General features: G+C 43.1%; 1 protein-coding gene across 5 annotated transcripts in view; it reads right to left on the reverse strand.

Annotated features, from left to right (window-relative positions):
• The window catches only part of LHFPL6 (LHFPL tetraspan subfamily member 6), a 249,540-nt gene extending 232,956 nt beyond the window's left edge, over positions 1-16,584 (reverse strand). For 3 of the 5 annotated variants that reach the window (XR_012158734.1, XR_012158732.1, XM_073342588.1), the window contains exons 1-2: positions 15,659-16,584; positions 13,158-13,727 (exon numbers count right to left, since the gene is read on the reverse strand). Coding sequence is in view for 3 of the 5 variants with exons in the window: in XM_073342588.1 (XP_073198689.1) it covers positions 13,158-13,542 (385 nt within the window). In the remaining 2 variants the exon portion in view is untranslated. The remainder of the gene's footprint in view (positions 1-13,157; positions 13,728-15,658) is intronic. The other 2 variants (XM_073342600.1, XM_073342573.1) reach the window with 2 other exon arrangements.
• Positions 16,585-21,402: the final 4,818 nt, after the last annotated feature.

Below are 21,402 nucleotides of genomic sequence, written 5' to 3' on the forward strand. Positions count from 1 at the left end.
TTGTCACAGCTCTTTCAGGTCACTGAATGCACCACAGAAGCGCTCCTTCCTGACATAATTTTTATTTCATTCTGTTATGGAAAAGACGAACAAACCGGAGTTCTTGACAGTTCAGCACAAGTTAGCTGCAGCCCCACACTCAAATGTGCTGACGTGGTGAGTGAATTCAGACTGCATTACTGCCAGCGAAGCATAAAAAATAAAATAAGATAATCAGAAACTAATGGCCACCATTCAAGGGAGGGCTCATTGCTCACAAAATGAGTGATTTCCAAAGCAGCGCTCCATTATAAAACATTAATAAATAATTATACTGTATGTTCAGTAGATAGGATCTTTCATCTCATAGGAGACTGAAACATATTAAAAAGTAAGGGCCCAGGCCTGCGAACACTTACACCGGTGTAGAACTTTATTCAAGGGAGCAGTCCCATTGAACACCAATGGCACAAAGGGGCAGAAAAGCTGTACAGTCCTTTGGGTAGTGTTATTTGCTGGTGTAACTTCTTAGAGCATCCCCAAGGCTGCTCTGATTTACTCTAGGGGTTGAGCTGGCCTGTAGCAGTGCTGGAAATCAGGGGAGCACAAAGGTGACATACATCTTATTTTGCCTCACCCTTCATAGCTTGGCCATATCTGAGAATTGGGCCGCAAGGCCTGATTCTAGTTTATACTAGTGTTACTCCACTGGGGTTTCCACCAGTGTGAGCTCATAGCCCAGTAACTCAGATTCTGCTGGCAGTGACACTGGTGTAAATCTGGAGTAACTCATCTGAAGTCAAGCTGAAAGCATGTGTTTCTGAATGGCTCTGTAAAACTCTACAGATAGGATTAGTTCATTTCTCACACCAATCTTCAGTGCAGCCAGCTCTCATGAGATTTAGTGTTTGCCTTACAGTCCCTGCCCTGAAGTCAGGGGTTTGCATGAAAATCTCAGCCTTTTCGTGCAACCTCTAAGTTTCCAGCCCTCGGAGTTATAGCGAAAAACATGAATCCTACAGGCTCAAAATCCAGAAGGCAAATATAAAGAACCCCAATTTACCATTTTTTAAGCCAATCCTGTAATCTTGAGGGGCCAATTTAATGGTTTTGAATGCTTGGGATTGGCAATACAGACCTTTACACGAGTATTGCTTTATTTCAAGTGATGTGTGAGATAATGAGTCCCCAGGAATGGGGAGCAAAGCTAATGACTGCCATGAGAGCTAAGATCTGAGCAGATGTAGGACTAAAACTGCACACTACAAATGATTTAAAAGACTTGAAAACTTATAATTATTATTGTACTACAACAGTATCAGGAGTCCACCTTGCACTGAACATAGTGGCTGGAAGTGCCTGGTTACTTATATTTATAATACATTAAACTATATAAACCTGCCCCAACATGATAGATTTAAAAAAAAAAAAATCTAAACCACACAAATCAAAATCATAAAACTAACATAACATTTGCAAGCTATCTTGCATATCCCTTTCCACCACCTTTTACCTGTTTTGTCTTTTAACTGCAACATTTCTGGGGCAGTGACTGTCTCTTACTCTATGTGCAGTGCCTTGCACAATGGGGCCCTGATCTCAGTTGGAGCACCTAGGTTGTACTGTGAGATAAATTAATAATATAAAAATAAATAACTGTGGACTGAAGTGCAAATTTGCATAGGCAGATGTATAAACCTCCAAACATCACTTCATGACTTTTAAAGCTTGTAAAAGTATTACAGTGTTTGGGGGGTGCCTATTAAACATAGGGTTTAACCTCCTTTATGTCCTGAGTAAACCAAAGTACCGTCAAATTCACTCACACATACTCACGAAGGTCCCCTAGCAGAATGCATTGCTACCCAAAGTATCTGCAACCCTTTTAATCTGAATGTTTTAAAAAACACTTTGGATAATAGGAGTTCCACTATATTGTGGCCAAACTGAGTTGCCCATGGTGTTCTAAATATCAAGTTCATTCTCGTTTAAAAAACCTTAGTCCCAAATTGGCTTTCAGTAGCTCCAGCCACAGACAAAAGCCCAAACTTGTGAAGAAGTCAGAAAGCACACTTTCTTTGGAAACCTCAGGGCTATTTCTTGTACTCTACTGCATAAGCAGGTTTCATACCCTTTCACTGAGAGCTTTATTTTGGAAGCAGCTTTTATCATTCCAGACTGATCATTCATGGCTTTATCTCAAATCCTTTATCCTTAGAGCAAGGGAGAAACTCCATATCCCTTTGCATTGATTAGAAAACCATTCTTCTGGAATTAACAATGCCACTTTATAGTACAAAGGCATCTTTATTCAGGGACAATACCAGACAACTGAACTGTCAGATTGCAAAGGAAAGGTCAAATCTTTACATTACCACAGCAACGATACAGAATGTTTATTGGGGCAGTGCATTTCTTTTGCATTCTCTCTTGAGGATTTTGGTTCATGTAACAAGAAATAAGAGTGTCTTATAATAATTTTTTTTAAGTTTATATATTATATATTTATGAGATTTCCATGAAATTCCTACAAACTAGTAGTAAGTTCAGTTAAAGATTTTCTCTTTCAGCCCAGCAGTAAATTTTACTTACAAATCAATATTCAAAATAGTCAGTTATAATAAAAAAAACACTTTCAGGCATCTACTGCTCGATCCTGCAAGGCGCCCAGCACTCTGGCCTTGAACCAGCAAAGCACTTAAGCACATGCTAAGTACATGAATGGTCCCACTGAAGTTAAAGTTAAGCACATGAGCATGCAGGATCAGGGTCTAAGGGTCTATCCTGAAAAATTCTGTGCACCATCTCGAAGAAGCTGAGCACCCTTGAGTCTCATTACCTTCAGTAGGAATTGACAATGTTGAGGAACTGCCAGGTTTGAACCATAAGGCCTCTTCCTTCTTCCACTGAAGTTGAAGAATTTTGTCATTGACTTCAACAGGAGCCCACCCTGAGTGATGTATCAAAGGAAAGCACAGTTGGGGGGGTGGGCGGGAGAGAGCCTAGTTCTGCTCTGTTACACCAGTGCAAGTTAGTGGCAACTCCTCTGAAGTAAAAGGAGTTACATCAGTATAAGCAATGTAAATGAGATCAGACTCAAGTCCATGGCATCATGGGAAGCCCATGGCATAATCTGACAATGTCAGGTTTGTTGATTGTGTGCAACTTTTCATGCCTAAGCTAAAGAAACAAAACCATGTGAAGTGACTGGTAGGGGACTGTCATAGACCATTATGGCAACATTGTCACTCTGGTCTGCGAGGTCACATGACTGCAAAGTTAGCCCTTCCTTCCTGTGTGACTTCTAGTTTCTAAATGAGGTCAAACCCCTTCCTTATTTGCCAAGCCATATGAAAACAACTGCACTGCTAGTCTGCAAGCCATGTGTCTGACCTCACCTTCATGATTAAGGAGGTAGAAGAGGTTTTCATGAGACCTGTGAAAACCAAAGCCCCCAGCTCAGATGGTAAAAGGAGGTATATACAGAGAAGTAATAGGAGGACATTAAGTAAAGGAAAATGTAGGCTAAATATCAGAAAAAAAAAATTTCTAATGGAATTCCTATTAGACTGTCTCCCAAAGGAAGTGAGAAAAGTCCCATTAAGAAGTCATTTAAAACTGGATTGGACAAAGCCCTGGAAAATGTGCTGTCGGGAACAATCCTGCACTGTCTGTAGGACTTGGGCACATGATCTCATTGCTAATTGGAAAATACTGCAACATTTCAGTGACTAAGTGAAGTTTCCAATAACATTCAAACACCTAAATGTGTTCAGGAAGCAAAACGAGCTGAGTCTTTCCACACAGAAACAAAATTACTAACTCTGGGCCAAATTTCTTCTCTCATTTACTCCAACACAAATGCAGAGTAATTCCACTGATTTAACTGGAATTGCTCCAGAATTACACCACAGCACAGGAGCATAGAATTTTCCCAACTCCTTCCAATTAATTTTAATTTAAACGGTTGAGATTTTAAAAGCTTGAACATGGAATATTTTCTATAATCTTTATTTCAGAATAAATTTTCTTACCATGTAATTCTCTATCATTGCTCTTGGGGCTTGATCCAGCAGAATATTTTGGTAGCTTTCTGAACAACGTAAGCTCCAATCAAGCTTTGAATGCTGGGTCTGCAGTAGGCCAACCCTTCCAGGACCCTGTCTAGCTTCTATACTATGGGCTTGCACAGCCCACCAAAGTTCTTACAACCCCAGGCCAGCAAAGCATTAACTCATGAGTGAGTGGGGCTATTCAGGTGAGTAACTGTGCACCATTGTGAGTTAGGGGTTCAAACTCTGGTCCTAAGCGCTTTGCTGGATGGGGTTCTAGGGCTGGAATGTAACCTCCAAAAAGAACGGTACTATAATAGCTATAAATGTGATTATGTCCCAGATTGACAAAATTTACAGAGACCCCTCTTGATAGAATCACTGGGCCAAATTCTCTTGGCATAACTCAAACTTGGGCCTGACTTCAATGGAGCAATGCTGATCTATGCCAGCTGAGTATCCGGCCCCCAGTCTCCATTAATGTGAATCAGTGTCTCGCTAAAAGGTTTTCATAAGTATGACAAATGAGCCCTTTCATTTGACTTCGTTTTACAAGACAGCAAGGCCTAGTGATGGGCTGAGCATGAGATTCATTGTGTGCTAAGAACTCCTGATTCTTGGTCTGATGCCCTTTTGGCTTTGAACAAGTCACTTGGCATATCAGTGACTCAGCTTCTCCGTCTGTAAAATGGAAATAATACATCCTTATGAACCTCAGTTCTCCTGAAGATTAATTAGTTAATGTTTGTAAAACCCTTTGAAATGTAAAGCCCCATGCAAGTTCTAAGTATTGTTACTCTCCAGTATGAAAAAGGAGCTAAAAAATGAGAAAAACAAGCATTTCTATATATAAATAAAACAGCACTCAGAGTTTTCTTTAGATTAAAAAGTCTGGTCTTAATGCAAAATTCTGCTTAAACTCCAAGCAGCTGCAACAATAATCAAAACATCACACAGTACTTTTATATTCAACATCAACAGCAAAGAAAGGAGAAGGAAAGCAACTCTTCCCAATATTTTAGCAGCATCATTCTTTTTTGGAGGGTTTTTTGTTTCGTTTTTTGTGCGTGTCAGCATTTCCATTATATGCATGCTTTCCAGAGGCTTATAATCTGACTTTTAAAAATTTGCTCCAGGCTGAAATTTGGCATGCATGGAATTTTTCTCCTTACTTAGCTGAAGCTTACTGTAGTAGTAGAAATTGCTGCAAAAATAGCACACTTCACTGTAAACAAATGAATACATACCCATTAAGAAAAAGAAAAGGAGTACTTGTGGCACGTTACAGACTAAAATTTATTTGAGCATAAGCTTTCGTGAGCTACAGCTCACTTTATCGGATGCATTCAGTGGCCACTGAATGCATCCGATGAAGTGAGCTGTAGCTCACGAAAGCTTATGCTCAAATAAATTGGTTAGTCTCTAAAGTGCCACAAGTACTCCTTTTCTTTTTGCGAATACAGACTAACATGACTGTTACTCTGATACCCATTAACATCTCTTTCAGTTACATTCATCTTTGGAACCATTCTCAATTTAGGTCAGTATTCCAACCAAACAGCCTCAACACTTTGGGACAGCTGGTGTAAACTGTCATAATTCCACTGGCTTCAACGGAGTGAGGACAATTTACAGCAGCTGAGGATCTGCTCCTTTCTCTTTCAGCTGACTAAAGCAGGAAGACACAAGGTTTAGGCCAACAAAATGGATCAGATTTAGAGGGGAGTGTGAGTCTAAGTGACAACTGGAGAGTCTACATTTATATTTTTTTCTGACCCATATAAGTGTATGTTAACTTAGACTCCCTCACAGGCATATTCAGTGGGCCAGGCTCAGAGGTAATATTAAGAGGGGAGAATTACACTTGGCTAAGGGTGTGTGTGTGTGTGTAAGAGAGGTGAAATTGATGTAATCTACACACTAAGGGAGCCCACAAGTTGTAAATTACATCATCTTAGACTTGCTTCTGGATTTGTCCAACTGTCCTTAAATTGTCACTTTTGCAAGCATACAACAGGGGGTCTTATTACCTAATGTTCTACCATATGGGCTGCAAAATCTGCTCAGGATGGCATTGCCTTTTGTGTCTTTCCTTTTATCATGTCTTTCCACAACAACCACCTTACTTGTGGCCTGACTGATCCTGCATTGCCTGTAAAGGCAAAACTCTCATTGCAGTCAATGGGTTTTGTTCTGTACTGTGCTCCGTTATTGTAGGCAGCTGCACCTGTGTAAAGTTGGCGTAAAATGGGCATTAAACATTACCACTAGTGACCAAAGTGGCTGGCTCTGCAAGCCGAGACGTAATAGCCAGGAGTTCTGAAGCAAAGCTAAAAAGGGGTGTGGTCTGCACAAATATACACTGCACTCTGTCTCTGGATGGCTGCCTATGTAAAACAGGTGGGGCAGCTGGAGTGAACTGGAGCAGCTGTGAGGCCACTCTGAATTGAAGCATAAAGCTACTGTACAGACATTCTACTTGGTAACATCAACCAATGCCACACTTCTCGTTTGCCTCAATGTTGATATCTTCTGGCACAGGCGCCAACTTTCTCATTCCCCTGGGGGTGCTCAAACTCTGCTCCGCCCCAGGTCCTGCCACCACCCTACCTCTTCCCACCCCTGCCCTGCCTCTTCCTGCCCTGCTCTACTCCCTTCCACTCCCTCGAGCGTGCCCCACCCTCGCTCCGCCTCCTCCCCCTCAGCGCCTCCTGCCCACCGCTGAACTGCCTATCTGTGGCAGTTGGGAGGTGCTGGGAGGGAGGGGAAAGAGCTGATCCGCAAGGCCACCAGTGGGTGCTGGGCACCCACGCAGTCAGCACCTATGTCTTCTGGGGAGGCACAAGTTCCTTTCCATGCTTTCGTCTTTGTACGGTTGGGTTAAGGGGGTGTAAAAGATGTAGTTTGTCTTTGTGTAACAAGGATGATCATCCAAACCCATGAGAAAGTCACTGAGGTCTCCTATCTGACAGAAAATGGGAGAGAGGAAAAAGTGGCAAAACACCTTCTGTGATTATTGTCTGTAGGGTTCTCAACTAGAGCAGGCCATAATATGGAAATCCCTTCCTGTCAAAAATTGTCACAGTTTTTTGGAAGGGGTGGGGAGAATTGCAGATTGTGCCAAAAAGTCAAAAATGTATTGCACAAAGGGATTTCCAGAAAAATTCCACTTAAAGACAAGTGAAATGGATTTTTTTGGCTTGCCATCTTCTTATCTGGAAGCCTCTTGTCAATTTCACTGTTTCCCAGCAGGCAGAGACTGAAGTGGACAAGAGCCTTCCAGCTAGGCAGCCTGAGAGCCACTATTTCAATTTTGCTGATGGAAAACTTTAATTTTTTTGTTTTTTAATTAAAATGTTCCCATGGAAAATTTTGATTTTGAAAAAAGAGTGTTTTCAATCAGACAATCATTATGGTGGAAAATTCCCAAACAGCTCTATCCTCCACATCCAGCCAATGCTTGTCAAGAGCAGGCAAGGATCTGTGCAGGCTAATACATGACTATTGCCCCAGCACAAGGTATGAGGAACTTTACAGTGGCTTTTCCAGAGGGTTATTTTTCTTCTGAAGATGTTTTCAGAATTTACCTTAGAAACTGCTTCAGCCTGTTTTCCATATAGCCAAATGTTCCAAATTCCCCAAGCTACAATAAAAGGGCCATCAGTTCATGGGTTACAGTAGCTGCTGGTGTAGACACAAAGGAATGAAGAGAGAGAAATAGGGGCAAGAGCAGGTCTGCAAGGCCTGCTCATTTGGCTCCTCCCATTGCCAAAAGGAATTCCTGTAGGAACTTATGGAATTCTGGTGTAAAAACTACTGGAGAATCAAGACAGTGCAACCTAGTCAGTTACATCAGATTTACCTACAGAAAATCAACTCACTTTTCAGATGCATAACAAACTGGGAGGTTCTACTGACCACTTCTGAATTTTGATTTTATGAAATTACTATGTCATGGAAAGCCTATATGTATGTGGATCCCCCATGAGTTAGCAGGCTCGTGTCATGTCTCTTCCAGGCCCAAGACAATGGTGAATGATCACTATTCAGTGATCAGTTATTCAAAGTAAAACACCTTGGGATAATAGGTTTGCTCTGCCTGGAAGAAGACACTTTCTCCTCTTTTCTGAAGGAATGGGCGGGTTGAAAGTAATGGAAAATTACCAAAAGGCAGAACAAAAGAAGTAGGTGATCCCACCAGGAGTCTATAAAGGGACTCACAAGGGGGAATGAGAGGAGACAGAGCCATCTTGCACTACAAACATTAAGATGCAGGTAGCTGCTGCAGGGGCAAAGTAGGCAACGGGGTGGAGGACTCTGCCCGCCGGCCAGAATACAGATGATTTCTCAAGGGAAGGATGAGCTAATGAGGGACATTGTGTGCAGAAGGTTTTATTGTTTGGTGTGATCTGTATTCTCCTGTGCTTTACATGATGAAATATAAAGAGCATAAAGTTTGATAAATTGAACAAAGTAAGAGTGAGTGACTGAGAGAGAGAGACCTTCACAAATACGTGTGCCCCTGAGGGAGTTCAAATGGTAAACCAGAAGCATCATACCTTGGGGGTGGAGTTCTGGGGGAGGGTGTGTTTGAGTACTGGGAATTAGAAGGGTCAGCCAGCAGGGGTAGGTGGTTGGACAGCAGAGGGGGAATGCCAGATAGAAGGTCCGGGCCCTGTGAGCATGCGTAAGGTTGGGGCCGTGGCTGGACTCCGTTCAGGCTCCAGGAGCTTGAAACACCTTTGGCAATTCAGAGTTCAAAGGCTTGGAGTCCCTTTGGCATTCCTAGTGGACAGCCAAAAAGGGTCGCTCGCCAGGACCTGTGACAACATGCATCAATTAAGACCAATGGATTTAATTTAGAGATGTGTCAAAGATGGTGGGTAATCATTTCACTCACTCCTGAATATGGCTCAACATAGAGTCAAAGAGAGTTTTGCTTAAGAAAGAGCCGATTTCAGTCCTTCTCTTTTGTGTGCCAACCCTTTTTATGAAGTCACCTTGCTAGCATAATGGTCTTTAAATTTACAGTATGTGAAATACTTGTATCTTTTGCTACACTGCTTGTAATAAAACTGGGTAACCTTTCAGTTCATTTTGCTTTTAATTTGATTGCTCTTCATTCAAAGAGTGAAATTATTCATCACATTAGTATGTCATATCTACCAAATTGCAAAGAAAAGAAAAGAGGATCGATAATTAGAGTACAGTTTGCTGTAGACTTGTTAAACTTTACTTTTTGCCAATCATGCTCTTTACTTTTTGCCAATCAAGTCATACCTTTCAATACAGTCTATTATAGGTACATGATATGTTTCTCAATCTTCCAAACATTCACAGTAAACCAGCTAGATACATTGCACTTACTGTTCTCAATGAAGACTGTATGCATCTACATAACTGTGCCCTCAAGAGGTTATAAACAGTATAACTTTCACATTGGTTATCAGTACTCAGAAGCAATACAGCAAAAGTGCTTGTAAAGTATCAGCTACAGCAGTGGTTCTCCAAGCTGGTCCGCCGCTTGTTCAGGGAAAGTCCCTGGCGGGCCAGACCGGTTTACCTGCCGCATCTGCAGGTTCAGCCGATCGCAGCTCCCAGTGGCTGCGGTTCACCGTTCCAGGCCAATGGGGGCTGCGGGAAGCGGCGCGGGCCAAGGGACATGCTGGCCGCCCTTCCTGCAGCTCTCATTGGCCTGGAGCGGCGAACCGCGGCCAGTGAGAGCCGCGATCGGCCGAACCTGCGGACGCAGCAGGTAAACAAACCGGTCCGGCCCGCCGGGGCTTTCCCTGAACAAGCGGCGGACCAGCTTTGAGAACCACTGAGCTACAGCAGTAGCAGCTCTCAAACTATGGTCTATGGGCCACTGATGGTCAACAGAAAACTGGCTGGCCAAATGGTGCTGGCTCCTTTTCCTTGTTTCTGGCAGCTAATTGCATAAGAAGAAACTAAATATACATTAAACACTTTCCTAATGTTACTTTTCCATGTAAGCAATTGTTGTAATTGCTGCAGTGATGTCGTAAATAGGATGGAAAGTGGTTCATGTGATTGAGAATGGGAGGGAAGAATCCACAAGGCAATCTCTGTGTTAAGACTGAAAAAGTTAAAGAACCCCAGAGCATAGTATCCTAGTATTGTTTTAAAATATATACAGACCCCACTCTCAGGATCCTCTGAAACCGTAAATGAGCCTCTTGAATGCCTAACAAACCAATTTCTAAACAGCTGTTCCTAGTCTGTGGCGTTTGCAGTTTCATACAAGTTCTACCATTCATTTTTTAGGAGAGGACTTGGTTTACAATAAGCACCCATGAGTAACTGACTCTTGGTTTCCACATACAGCAACAACTCTGTGAAACCCCACCTGTAAAACCTTAGCACCATTTCACTAGGGAAGGCTTAGCTGGTTTTACGCAGGGGTTACTCCACTGACCTCCCTGGAGTTACTCCTGATTTGCACTCAGGTGAGAGGAGAATCAGGCCCTGTGTCTACGAGTGCCCACCCACATCATCTCAATAGCAGAGAAAAAGCCTCTAATACCAGAGCAGGACAATCAGATCAATTTGTCAATATTGGCCCCCTCCCAACCTCTGTATCCGAACCGTATAGTGTTCTCACCTGCCCTTATGTCTCCCACTACAAGACATTTGGCCAGTTAGTTTATTCACCCAAGTTAGTGCATTTTAAAACACTTAGTGCCCATAACTGTCGTACCTATCAAAACCCATGAGCTAGAAAATCTATTGTTTTTATGTTTGTGTTTAACGTCAGTTAAAATTCTTTTACATTCAAACACTCCCCCTGAGTTGTTGACAGTAGACACAACAAGTGTGCTGATGCAGGAGAATCAGAAGGTGAAAGCGTCTATAAACAGAAAGTGAAACTGACTGATCTAGAATTACTGCCAAACTGAGTGAACAGCAAAAAATAATCAAACAGCATAAAACTGCTAACATAATTTTCCTTTCAATAATCTAGGTTTTGATTAGTAATATATATGTAGAGTAATAGTAAAGTTTTGGGGGAGGAAATTGGGATAAATCTTCAGCTGGTGTAAATCAGCATAGCTCCATTGTCCTTAAGACTATGAAGCTATGCAGCTTTACACCAGCTAAGGATCTGACCCATGTTCTTTACCTTGACAGCGTCCCTTTAACTTGTCCAAGTTACTGACCCACCACACCCTCCCCCACCCCTAATGTCTTAAGTTGTTTTATGTACCTTCAGAAGTTATGGTTTCTCAATTAGTTCATTTCTTGCGCATTTTACAGCATTGCTGAGCGATATTAGGGATAACCCTAAAACCCAGTAGAGGAGGAAATTACACATGCTGTGTAAATAATTTCTGAACCGTAAGTAAAGCTCTCTGTGATTTTCGTTTCGTATCACAAGTTCACTGATCTTTTGGATTGCACCTACTGAAAATAAACTCTGAACACTTATGTCCACCCCTCCATGGAAAACTGTATTGCAGTCTATGCTGGAAAATTCCATTGGCTTGCACTGTAACCTTAAGGATGCCTCTTCCCTCATCACATTTGATTCCAAGTCTCCATCAGCAGTCATAGAGGGGTGGCATACTTACAGCACAAGACAAAGCCACAAAGATTTGTGAGTTTTCCACTCCTCCTGTTCCCCTTCCCTCAATATTGACAGTGGAGGTTGTCATATTTCACTAGCATGGTTGTAATCAGACGCAGGAGCAGCCCGGCCGGCAAGCCTGCAGAAAGGGGGAGTGCTGCCACAAAAAATGGATCAACTAAAATTAAAATCATCTGATCAGAGACAAATTGAAAACAGAAAACAGTGGCTAAAAAGCAAGCAGGAGTGAAGCCTTTGTGGTGGGTGGAAGTGAAAATAACCAGTCTGAGTGGGATCACACATATTAATTATTTAATCAAATATCTCTCCATCTTTCTGCCTGCGGGTGGGGGAGAGGGTGGAATTTCATGACAAAGTGGGCTTTTGGAACCGTACGTTACCGTCACAATTCTCTCTCAAGGCGTTGCTATTTTCTTCCAGATTGTGAGCCATATTAAATACAGAAATGCCTGTAGGTCAACCAGCAGACAGAAGGCTGAAGTAACAGTGTCAGTTTATTTCTGAGTATAGAAATTACTTCAAAGCTTTGGGTCAGATTCTCAGCTGAGGTAAATGAGCTCCTTAATGAAGCTATAACTTACACTAGCTGAGGCCAAGGCCCAGATAGTCTTCCTTTCCTTTCCCCTGATTTTCAACTTTAAACTGTGTAGTGCAGTCTTGTTTGCAGTGATGCACTTAAAAATTTATTTCCACTTCGTTATTGTGTGAGCCCTGTTTGGAGGGGAGGGAATTACAAGTCCCAATGAAGCATACAACTATGCTTTCTGAATTTGCACTCCTAGAAATGGCTATCACAGGACATGTGAAACATTGCAGCTGTGACGGTTTCTGCACTGAATGCCACTGAAATACACAACCTCACTATAAATAGTACAGCCTAAAATCTCATTCATCTGAATGGTTATTCAATAGGAAAGTGTTGCTGAAACATATGCAATGCTCCAGCACCACTTACAACAATACAGTGATGATTTACTCTGAAAAATGACTCTATAAGCATAGCATTGTGGGGTTCCAAGTTTAATATCTCAGGAACTTTGAGGTCAAATTTGATCTCAATCTATAAGAAAAAAAATTTCCCCTTAACTGTCAGCACTGCAAACTCCACCTAGAACCTGAGAGTCAAGCTGTATTCTTTCTGGCTTTGGATCACTCTATTCTGAAATAAAGATTCTCCAGTTGGAATCTGGGGTTTGACCCTGCAGTTGGATCCAAGTGGGTACACCCATGTCCTGATGCAGTGCCCTACTGAAGTCAACAGTACTGTGAAAACAGAAGGCAAAAGACAATCCCTTCCCCAGGGGGCTTACAATTTAATTGTACTCTCACAACCTAATAATAGTTTTAAGTGATTTAATGCAGCATACTTTCTGAAAGGTTAAATGCCAGCCTGGCAGGAACTTCAGTACATGAGAATGAACAAGGTTGACTGCAACCTGCAGAGGTGCTATCGTAAGAATGGAGAAAATAATGCAGTCACTGTACAAGCACAGTACAGGAATCAGAAGCTTGTGACTTACCTCCCAGGAACTGGATGCCCCCTGCTACCCGGCCCACAGTTCTGGAGATGAGCTCGGACACACAGCAGCCCATGAGTGCAGTCAGCGCCACCAAAAGGAGGAGGCCACAGCCCAGCCCTGTCACCACGGTGCAGATCCTCCACTCAGCACTTGGGATGGCCTGGAAGGATGCGTAGCGACCACACTGCTCTACCATCACTGTAGTCTGGCGGCTCTCATCCCGCACTGGATAGGAACACCTCCGGAAAGTGCCAAAGGACACTGACTTCTCCAGCTGAGACCCCAACAGCCAGTAGGGCATAAAGAATCCTATGCAGGAGGCAGCAGCGCAGAGGAAGGAGAGAAGTGCCCATATCATCCCAGGGCAAGTAAGGCTGGATGCCATTTTTTTTACTCACAACCAATAACGGTAGCAATAAGGAGAGAGGGACTGCGTGTGTGTGTGTATGCGTTAGTTTGGGGAGATTTATGAGTAACCCAGAATCTTTCAGTCCCGGTCAATCCTCAGCCTAGTAAAAACTTGAATCCTAAAGGCCATGACGCTCTCTTCTGTCATGAAGATGAAGGTCCCTGGTTAAATCATAACAAGGAGGAAAATAAAAATTCAATAATATTAAACTAATAAAATAAATAATAATCAGTTTCACTCTCTGTAGTGCTTTTCTTCCAAGAATCTCAAAGCAATGAGACACTGTTCACATAAATCACACTTCTACCTCAAAATGTTTTCCCTATTAATATTACAAATAGTATCTAGAATTGCCACAATGGACAGATTAAAGAATAAATATTCCATTTTGTTTACTATGTTCATTTTCCAGCACTGTATAGCCAGTTTCAATGTCCCTCTCCCCCCCCCCACCCACCCCATTTAGTAAGTTAGTCAATCATTTTCCTCTGTTGTTTGTGTTGGTCTTTCACACAGCAGCAACAGGGGAAAGGAAAACATGTATTTAATCCTTACCAGTTGGTTCCCTGATCCTGCAAAGACTTACACATGCTTAAGTTTATGCATTCAGTGGGACAACTCACATTAAAGTTAAGTATCTGAATAAGCCTTTGCAGGATTGAGGCCCTTGGGAAGTTACATAAGTAGTATTGAAACACCTAATTAACAGATGAGTAAAATGAGACATCAAGAGGTTAAAATTTTGTCAAAAATGGCCAGGGATTTTTGGTGCATCAGTGCTCAGGTGCCCGAAAGGAGACACCTTGTGCCTGATTTACAGAGATGCTAAGCATCCACAATTCCAACTATAGTCAATGACAGCTGCAGGCATATTAGTACCAAATAATCCCAAATTGAGTACCCAAAATCTGTGCTGCTTAAAAGAAGCAGCCACATTTAAAATTTTCCCTGCAAGTGACTTGCTAAAGGTCACTCAGCAAGACCTGAGGAACACAGCCTGACTCCCAGCCTCCTTCTCTGACAATTACATATTTCTAACGTAGCACTGTAGCATCCTCCCACTTCCGATTACAGTACAGAACTAATCACTACTCTCCAAAAGTTAGAGGAATATTTTTTTAAATCCACAATGGATCATTAAGTCTGAATCCAATAGCATTTGTATGGTTATGATCATTTCTCACAGTTGCTGCCAAATGAATTCTGACAGCTATTTACTTTTTTTTTTTGGCTACATGCCAAGTCAGTGAATTCACTTCATGTACAGGCAATAAAATTAATACTGCATTTTTACCAGCAGGGAATGTAGGAAACAGTCTTAAAATGAAATGAACCATGCAGACCACATTAAAGTTTGTTTACTTTTTTAATTTATTTAAGAAAAATAATCCTCTGCCATGAAGCTTATTTTCTGGCAGAAGAGTATGTCTGTATGTATTTGTACCCATCATCTGAATGTATTCACATCACCTCTGACCTACAAAAGAGCAAAAACGTAGGAGGAAAACCTAGAAAGTGGTGCACAAGGTATCCTGTCTCCTCTGTGTCTCTTTAGGTGGTAGGCTCTTTGGACCAGAGGTTGTCCTTTCTTTGTGGCTCATGCAGTCCACATCACACTAGCTCGATGATGATAATTAACAATATACAGGTAGCTCACAGTGCTTAATTCCCCCCTCCCCGATTATTAGGAAAGATCACGTGCTTTAAAATAAAGGACAATATGGAGACTTTGGTGGTAAGGTGCCAGATGCTACTCCCTGTGAAGTGAACAGCAAAGCTCCCATTGACTTCAACGGGAGCAGGATCTCGCCCTAGGAAGGTCTGCTTTCATTCATAGCCTGACTCGCTAGTTTAAAAAAACAAACCTATGTTGCACTGTACTTTTTGCGTGCGGAACAATGTACCCAACATGTCAGTGTCAACTTGAAATCTGACCCCGTCCAGCCTGCAAGAAGCTACAAAGTCTCCGAAGCCCTTTCTGCTCCGGGGGGATTGGCAGAACCGCTCTCCCATTCCCACGCACGCTGCCCCGCGAAACTTGCCAGCACGAGTTCCTGTAGCGGAGCCCCCGCATTGAGAAGACCCCCGTTACCTGGTTCACGTGGCAGCTCGGAGGGACCGCGCAGCGCGGCGAAGCCCGGGCGAGCTGGAGGCAGGGAGGGATGAGCCAGGTCCGGTCTGCCTGCCGGGGGAAGTTGCCCTTGTCAGGTGAGAAGGTGCCGGGCACAAGGCAGCCGCCCGACGGCCAACTCCCAGTCCGGCGGAGGCGCTCAGCCAGCCGCGCCGCTCCCAGCTGCAGCGGGGCAGGCAGCCGCGGCGATGCTCCGCGGGGCTGGAAAGGCACCGGCCAGCCAGCAGCGCTCAGCAGCGGGGCGGGGGGCAGCCCGCGGGCCGGGAGAGGCGGGTCCTGACCCGCTGTGCCAAGGGCTCGCTCGGATCCTCCGGCTCCCAGACGCGCGGGGAACTCCCCCTCCGGCAGCGGCGCAGGGCGGACGGGGCTGGCGGAGCCAGGCGGGGGCGGTGCGGGGCAGGGAGGCTCGCGTGGCCCCTGCTCCGGCCCCCCGCGCCCGGGCGCTGCCGGCAGGGGGCTGTGTGGGCGCAGGGAGGCGGCCGGCTGGCGCTGCCACGCAATGGGCTTCAAGGCGGGCAGGGCGCGCGGCTGCTTTCCCCTCCCACCGCCTCCTGCTCACCGGGCGGGACCCCGCCGCAGGCTCAGCAATTGCGGGCCTGGCCGGGACATTCTTGGAGCCTGAGAGGCTTGAGGGGGGGGGGAGGCGGCACAGGCAAAGGGGGTGTCAAACTCCCCCTTGAAGCATCAGCCCCGCCCAGGCTCCGCCCTCCCAAAGACCCTTCAAGGGGGAGAGGGGACGATGAGCGGGGAGAAGGGGATGGATACGTGAGCTGAGGAATAGCAGAGAAAGTTACATTGCAGTGGGGCCTGCTGCTGCCTGGGTGCCTTGGATTGTGTCTCTTCCGGGGGGAGGCTTGTTCCCAACAGGGAGGCGGACAGGGAGAGCTGGAGGCGCACAAGCCAGCCGCAGAGAGGAGGAAAGGATCGGAGAGGGGTAAAGGCTGCAGTCCTTAAATGGAAGAAGATGGGCTGAGGACAGCTGTATGGTGGTGGGGAGAGGGGGTGCAGCCGAGGCTCCAGCATTTTGATCAGGGCAGTTTGGGAGCTGCTTTGCAGGGAGGAGAAATGTGGCAAGGGCGTGAGGAGCCACCGGAGGAGGCAGGGTGGGAGTTTAGCTAATGGTGCTGCAGCAGCCTCACAGGGCTGGGATAGGTTATGCCAAGGGCTGGGGTAGCAACATTTTCCTAAAGTGTCTCCAGGGGGAAGGGGTTTTTGCAAACTTTTTTTTCTTTTTTTTTAATTAACTGAGAATAAAAAAATTCCTGCTTTGTTTTGTTTTTTCCTAGCTTGAGTAAGTTTTTTTCAGACAGAAGAAACTTCGATGCCAGGATTAAATCACATCTGCAGCAGAAATGCAAAATTTCCCTCCTAGCGTTTCTTTTTCAATCCTGGAACACGGCTTGGGATCTAAGTACTAGTCATGAATATTATTGATGTTAAATGAAAGAAATGCCATGTTCAGAATTAGATCATAGACCTGCTTTGCTGGCAATTTTTTTTTAAATTTTTTTTTGTAAGACTTTTTACAAACAGCAAAGTTTTAAAATCAGAGTAGTGTCAAGCTTGTTTATTTCTCAAGAGAGATAAAAGCAAGCTTTAATGTGTATGGAAATAATGGCCTTTCATCATACAATTCAAAAGTGCATTTTGTAAGGGACATTGTATCAAGGAGAAATAGGAGGAGTCTGGTTTAGTGGGTAAGAACAAGATACTGGAAATCAGGGCTATTCTTTTTTTAATGTGTTATTTGTATTACAGTAGTACCATCGGGGGAGGAATAGTTCAGTGGTTTGAGCATGGGCTTGCTACACCCAGGGTTGTGAGTTGAATCCTTGAGGGGACTATTTAGGGATCTGGATTGGTCCTGCTTTGAGCAGGGGGTTGGACTAGATGATCTCAGTGTGGTCCTTTCCAACCCTGATATTCTATGATTAAGAGACATTGATCAAGAGCAGGATTCTTTTGTTCTAGGCATGGTACAGACTGTCTCTGACCCAAAGAGTGTTCAGTCTGATATACAGGAGGTCAGACTAGATGATATACAGGCCCCTTTTGGCCTTAAACTGTGAACCTCGATTTCAGAAGAACACAGACACATGCTTAAGTTTAAGCATCTGCTTAAGTGCTTTGCTAACTAGTCAAGAGAGGCCAAGGAAATGTTGTTACTCTCATTTTACAGAGAGTGAACTGATGCACAAAGAGATCAGATGACTTTTCCAGGATGTCTGTGGCAGAGCCAGGAGTTGAATCCAGAAATGCAGAATCCCAGCCCAGTGTCTTATGGGCAAGACCATCCTGCTTTTTGGTTCTAGCCCTGGCTCTGCCGCTGACTTTCTTTGTGACACTGCACCAATCAGTTCAAATGCATTCGTTCAATGAGTTGATAGAGCAATTCCTGACAAGCACAGAAAATCTCCACAAAAACTGGGAGGAGGGATAGTTCAGTGGTTTGAGTGCTGGCCCGTTAAACCCCGGGGTTGTGAGTTCAATCCTTGACAGGGCCATTTAGGGATCTGGGGCAAAAATAAGGGACAGTACTTGGTCTTGGTGTGAAGATGGGGGGGGCCCGCAGGTCTCTCTTTTTGTCAGCCCGCCCTGCCGGGGCAGTCCTCCTCGGTGCCCACCTTTCATATGTTACAGTCACAAGTAAAGGTTTAACAACCAAGCCCAAAGACTCGGGTTCAGTCCAGGCGCTTGGCTCGGAGGGGTCAGGCGGCTGTGGGACTGGACTCAATGACCTTTCAAGGTCCCTTCCAGTTCTATGAGATAGGTGTATCTCCATATTACTGACATCAGTCCAGTTAGCACTTTGCACATGTAGGTTTTTGATCTATCTGTTCTTCGCTTTTCCTATCCAGGAAATGATGATGATGGTCAACTCCCATAGGGGAGATGTGAGGTTTAACATTTGCAAAGTGCTTTGAGATTATTGTTTGAAAGCTTCTGTAAATGCAAATTATTATTATTATAGGGCATTATTGTTAAATTCCCATTATTTATGGCCTGACCCTGCACTCCTTGCTCAGTCAAAATTCCCACTGACCTCAAGGTTTGGGTCTAAGAGTAATGCAGTGATAAATGTGTCTAAATTATGTCTATGATGGAATTAGACATGCATAAAATTGTTAGAATGTCAATAGAAAACCTTTAAACTCCCATATATAGGGCGATTTTTAGTTAAAACTGGTGGAGATAAAAGAGCTTTCAGGGGACAAGTACGCAAACATTTATTTATTAGTGCAGCCCATTTGTAGTCTCTCCCCTTCACTGTGGAAACCGTAAGATTTCCATTGTTCCTAGATGGATTTAAAAATTCTCTTTTAAAACAGGAGTGTCTGGATTAGAAATTGAGTGGTTTCTCTGAAATTGTCTCCTTTACACCAAGGTCCCTAAATCTTTGCTTAGTATGCTACTCATGTCTCAACAGCATGTAGTCTCCTTCATTATATGTTCTATCTGAAGGGAGCATTTATATCCAAGTACACATGAGGTAGCTGCTGCAATACAACCTTCCATTCATGAAGACTCCACAATCACCAGGATTTTGCATCCATACTGAAGCATATCATCTTGCCTACTGTCTCTGAATTTCCTTAAGCTAGGCGTGCACCAAGCATTTTCACTTGCAGGAAATGAGCTATATTTCACCATCCATTTTTTGTTAGAGAAGAGTGAGTCTTGGTTTGACCTGAATTAAATTTAAACAAATCACTTTTGATAAGTTAATATGCAAACTTTTGCTCCATTTTCATGTTTCAACACATGCTACTGTAATGGCAACATTTGCTGCTCTTTCCACAATTTTTAGAATGACTGCCACTCTTGTCTACACGGGGGAAATTCATCAAAATATTCAAATCCATTTCAAAAGTATTTGGAAGCACAGGGTACACAAGTCTCCAGCAGCAGGCGCCATTCTTATAACGTGCTTAGTAAGACCTGCTCAAAGCAGATTTAACTAAACTAGTTATAACAACAGTTCTTATCTCCAAAGCCTTGTCTACACTGAAGCTGCAGCTGGTTTTAAAATCAGTTCTGCTTGTTTGGAATTTTGAGAAAATATCCCCTAAGCTGAGAAGGCCAGTAAAAGAACACCAGTAAGGCAAAGAATAGGCAAATCACAACATGAAAGCCCCATTGCTGGAGTTGTTAAAGGCAGGATTGGACAAAACACTCAAAAGTATACTATAAGAAACAATTCTTTACTGGTAGGGGAAGGGACAAGATGAGAATAGTTCTCACCATATCTGATTTTCATGATACATAACAGTAGGGCTGAGACATATTAAAGACTATTTTGTGCTGATCAGCACAGCAGAACCAACAGAGAAAATCATGTAATTGTAGCTTTCTTTATAGTAAATGAACCCAAGCCAGGACAAACATCACAGACTCAATGACAGATTAGTTGTCTAGTCAAAACATACAACAAAAGATATTACACCGTCAGATTAGGTGCCACAGAGGGAGTATATGTTCAAGAATTTAGAGCAAAATGAAGTCTCCAACAAACCTGTATCTGACTGTTCGCTCTTTTTAACTACAACAGGAAATAAAGGAGTGTCTTTCCTTCGCAGACCTTCATCTGGTTTTCTCTTGAGCATGTGTTAGAGCATGATCTGGTGTGGTTCTGAGCCCCTTGAGGACATGCTCAGCACTTCACAGAACTGGATCTTTAGGCCAGGCCTGTACTTGAATTAAAACTAGGTTCAACAGAACTGTATAGACGGAGCCATTGATTTGATGTTATATACTCAAGGCATGATAAAGATAATACAATATTATTCAAATAAAACCACACCTTAATTGTAAAATGATAGCTAAATACATAGATATACAAGAAATCGGATTATAGTTAAGAAAAAAAGAATGTTGATAGTTATTTTAGTAGTTCATCAAATATGTTTATCCTAAACTATATTGGTTGGTTCATATAAATTACTGTTAATATATTCAACCAATTATATAGCAAAAGGACAAAATCAGACCCTTGAATTCAAACCCCTACAAATTTCAGAGCCAGGGCAAGGTAGAAAGCCAAATTTGAATTGCTAGATCCAAGTACATCCAGATAGTTTTGCTGCCAGGTCAGAACTGAAAATGGAAGGTGTGTATTTTCTAGTTTGAATGTGGCCAGAATCTCATGACAGCAAGATTTCCATTGTTGACAACTGCATTTAAAAATTCTCTTTTAAAACAGGAATGGTTGGATTAGAAATGAAGTGTTTTTTTCTGTAAAAACTGTTCTATTGTTTCTCTGCTTATAGCGAACCCAGGACAGTTAGTTCATTCATTCAAAGTTTCAGGTTCATCAGAGTAACATACATATACATCATCAATACTACATTGGTGCCAGTGTAAAAAAATTCCACTTAATGATATAACAAAGTTCAGTTTTTGCAATGATTTTTTTATATGCTTTGTGAGAGCCCACGTCTGGAAAAATACGGTAGTTTAATGAATGAAACATCACATACCTTATGAAGTAATGCATCTTTCGTTTAAAATTTAGAATTTTCAATCAGAGGTTGGCTCCTAAGTGGGAGACTTGTTTTAGAATCATAGACTGATGTGTCTTGTTCCCCAGCTTATCAAAGCACAGGAAAGAGGCTGTGTTTTGCTCAGGAGCCTGTGGTGATGGCTTGCATTACTGAACAGTGACATCTACTGGACAGTCACTAATGCTATTAACTCAGATCCGATGC

The sequence above is a fragment of the Lepidochelys kempii genome, chromosome 1 (assembly GCF_965140265.1).
Source record: "Lepidochelys kempii isolate rLepKem1 chromosome 1, rLepKem1.hap2, whole genome shotgun sequence".
Taxonomy (NCBI): Eukaryota; Metazoa; Chordata; order Testudines; family Cheloniidae; genus Lepidochelys; species Lepidochelys kempii.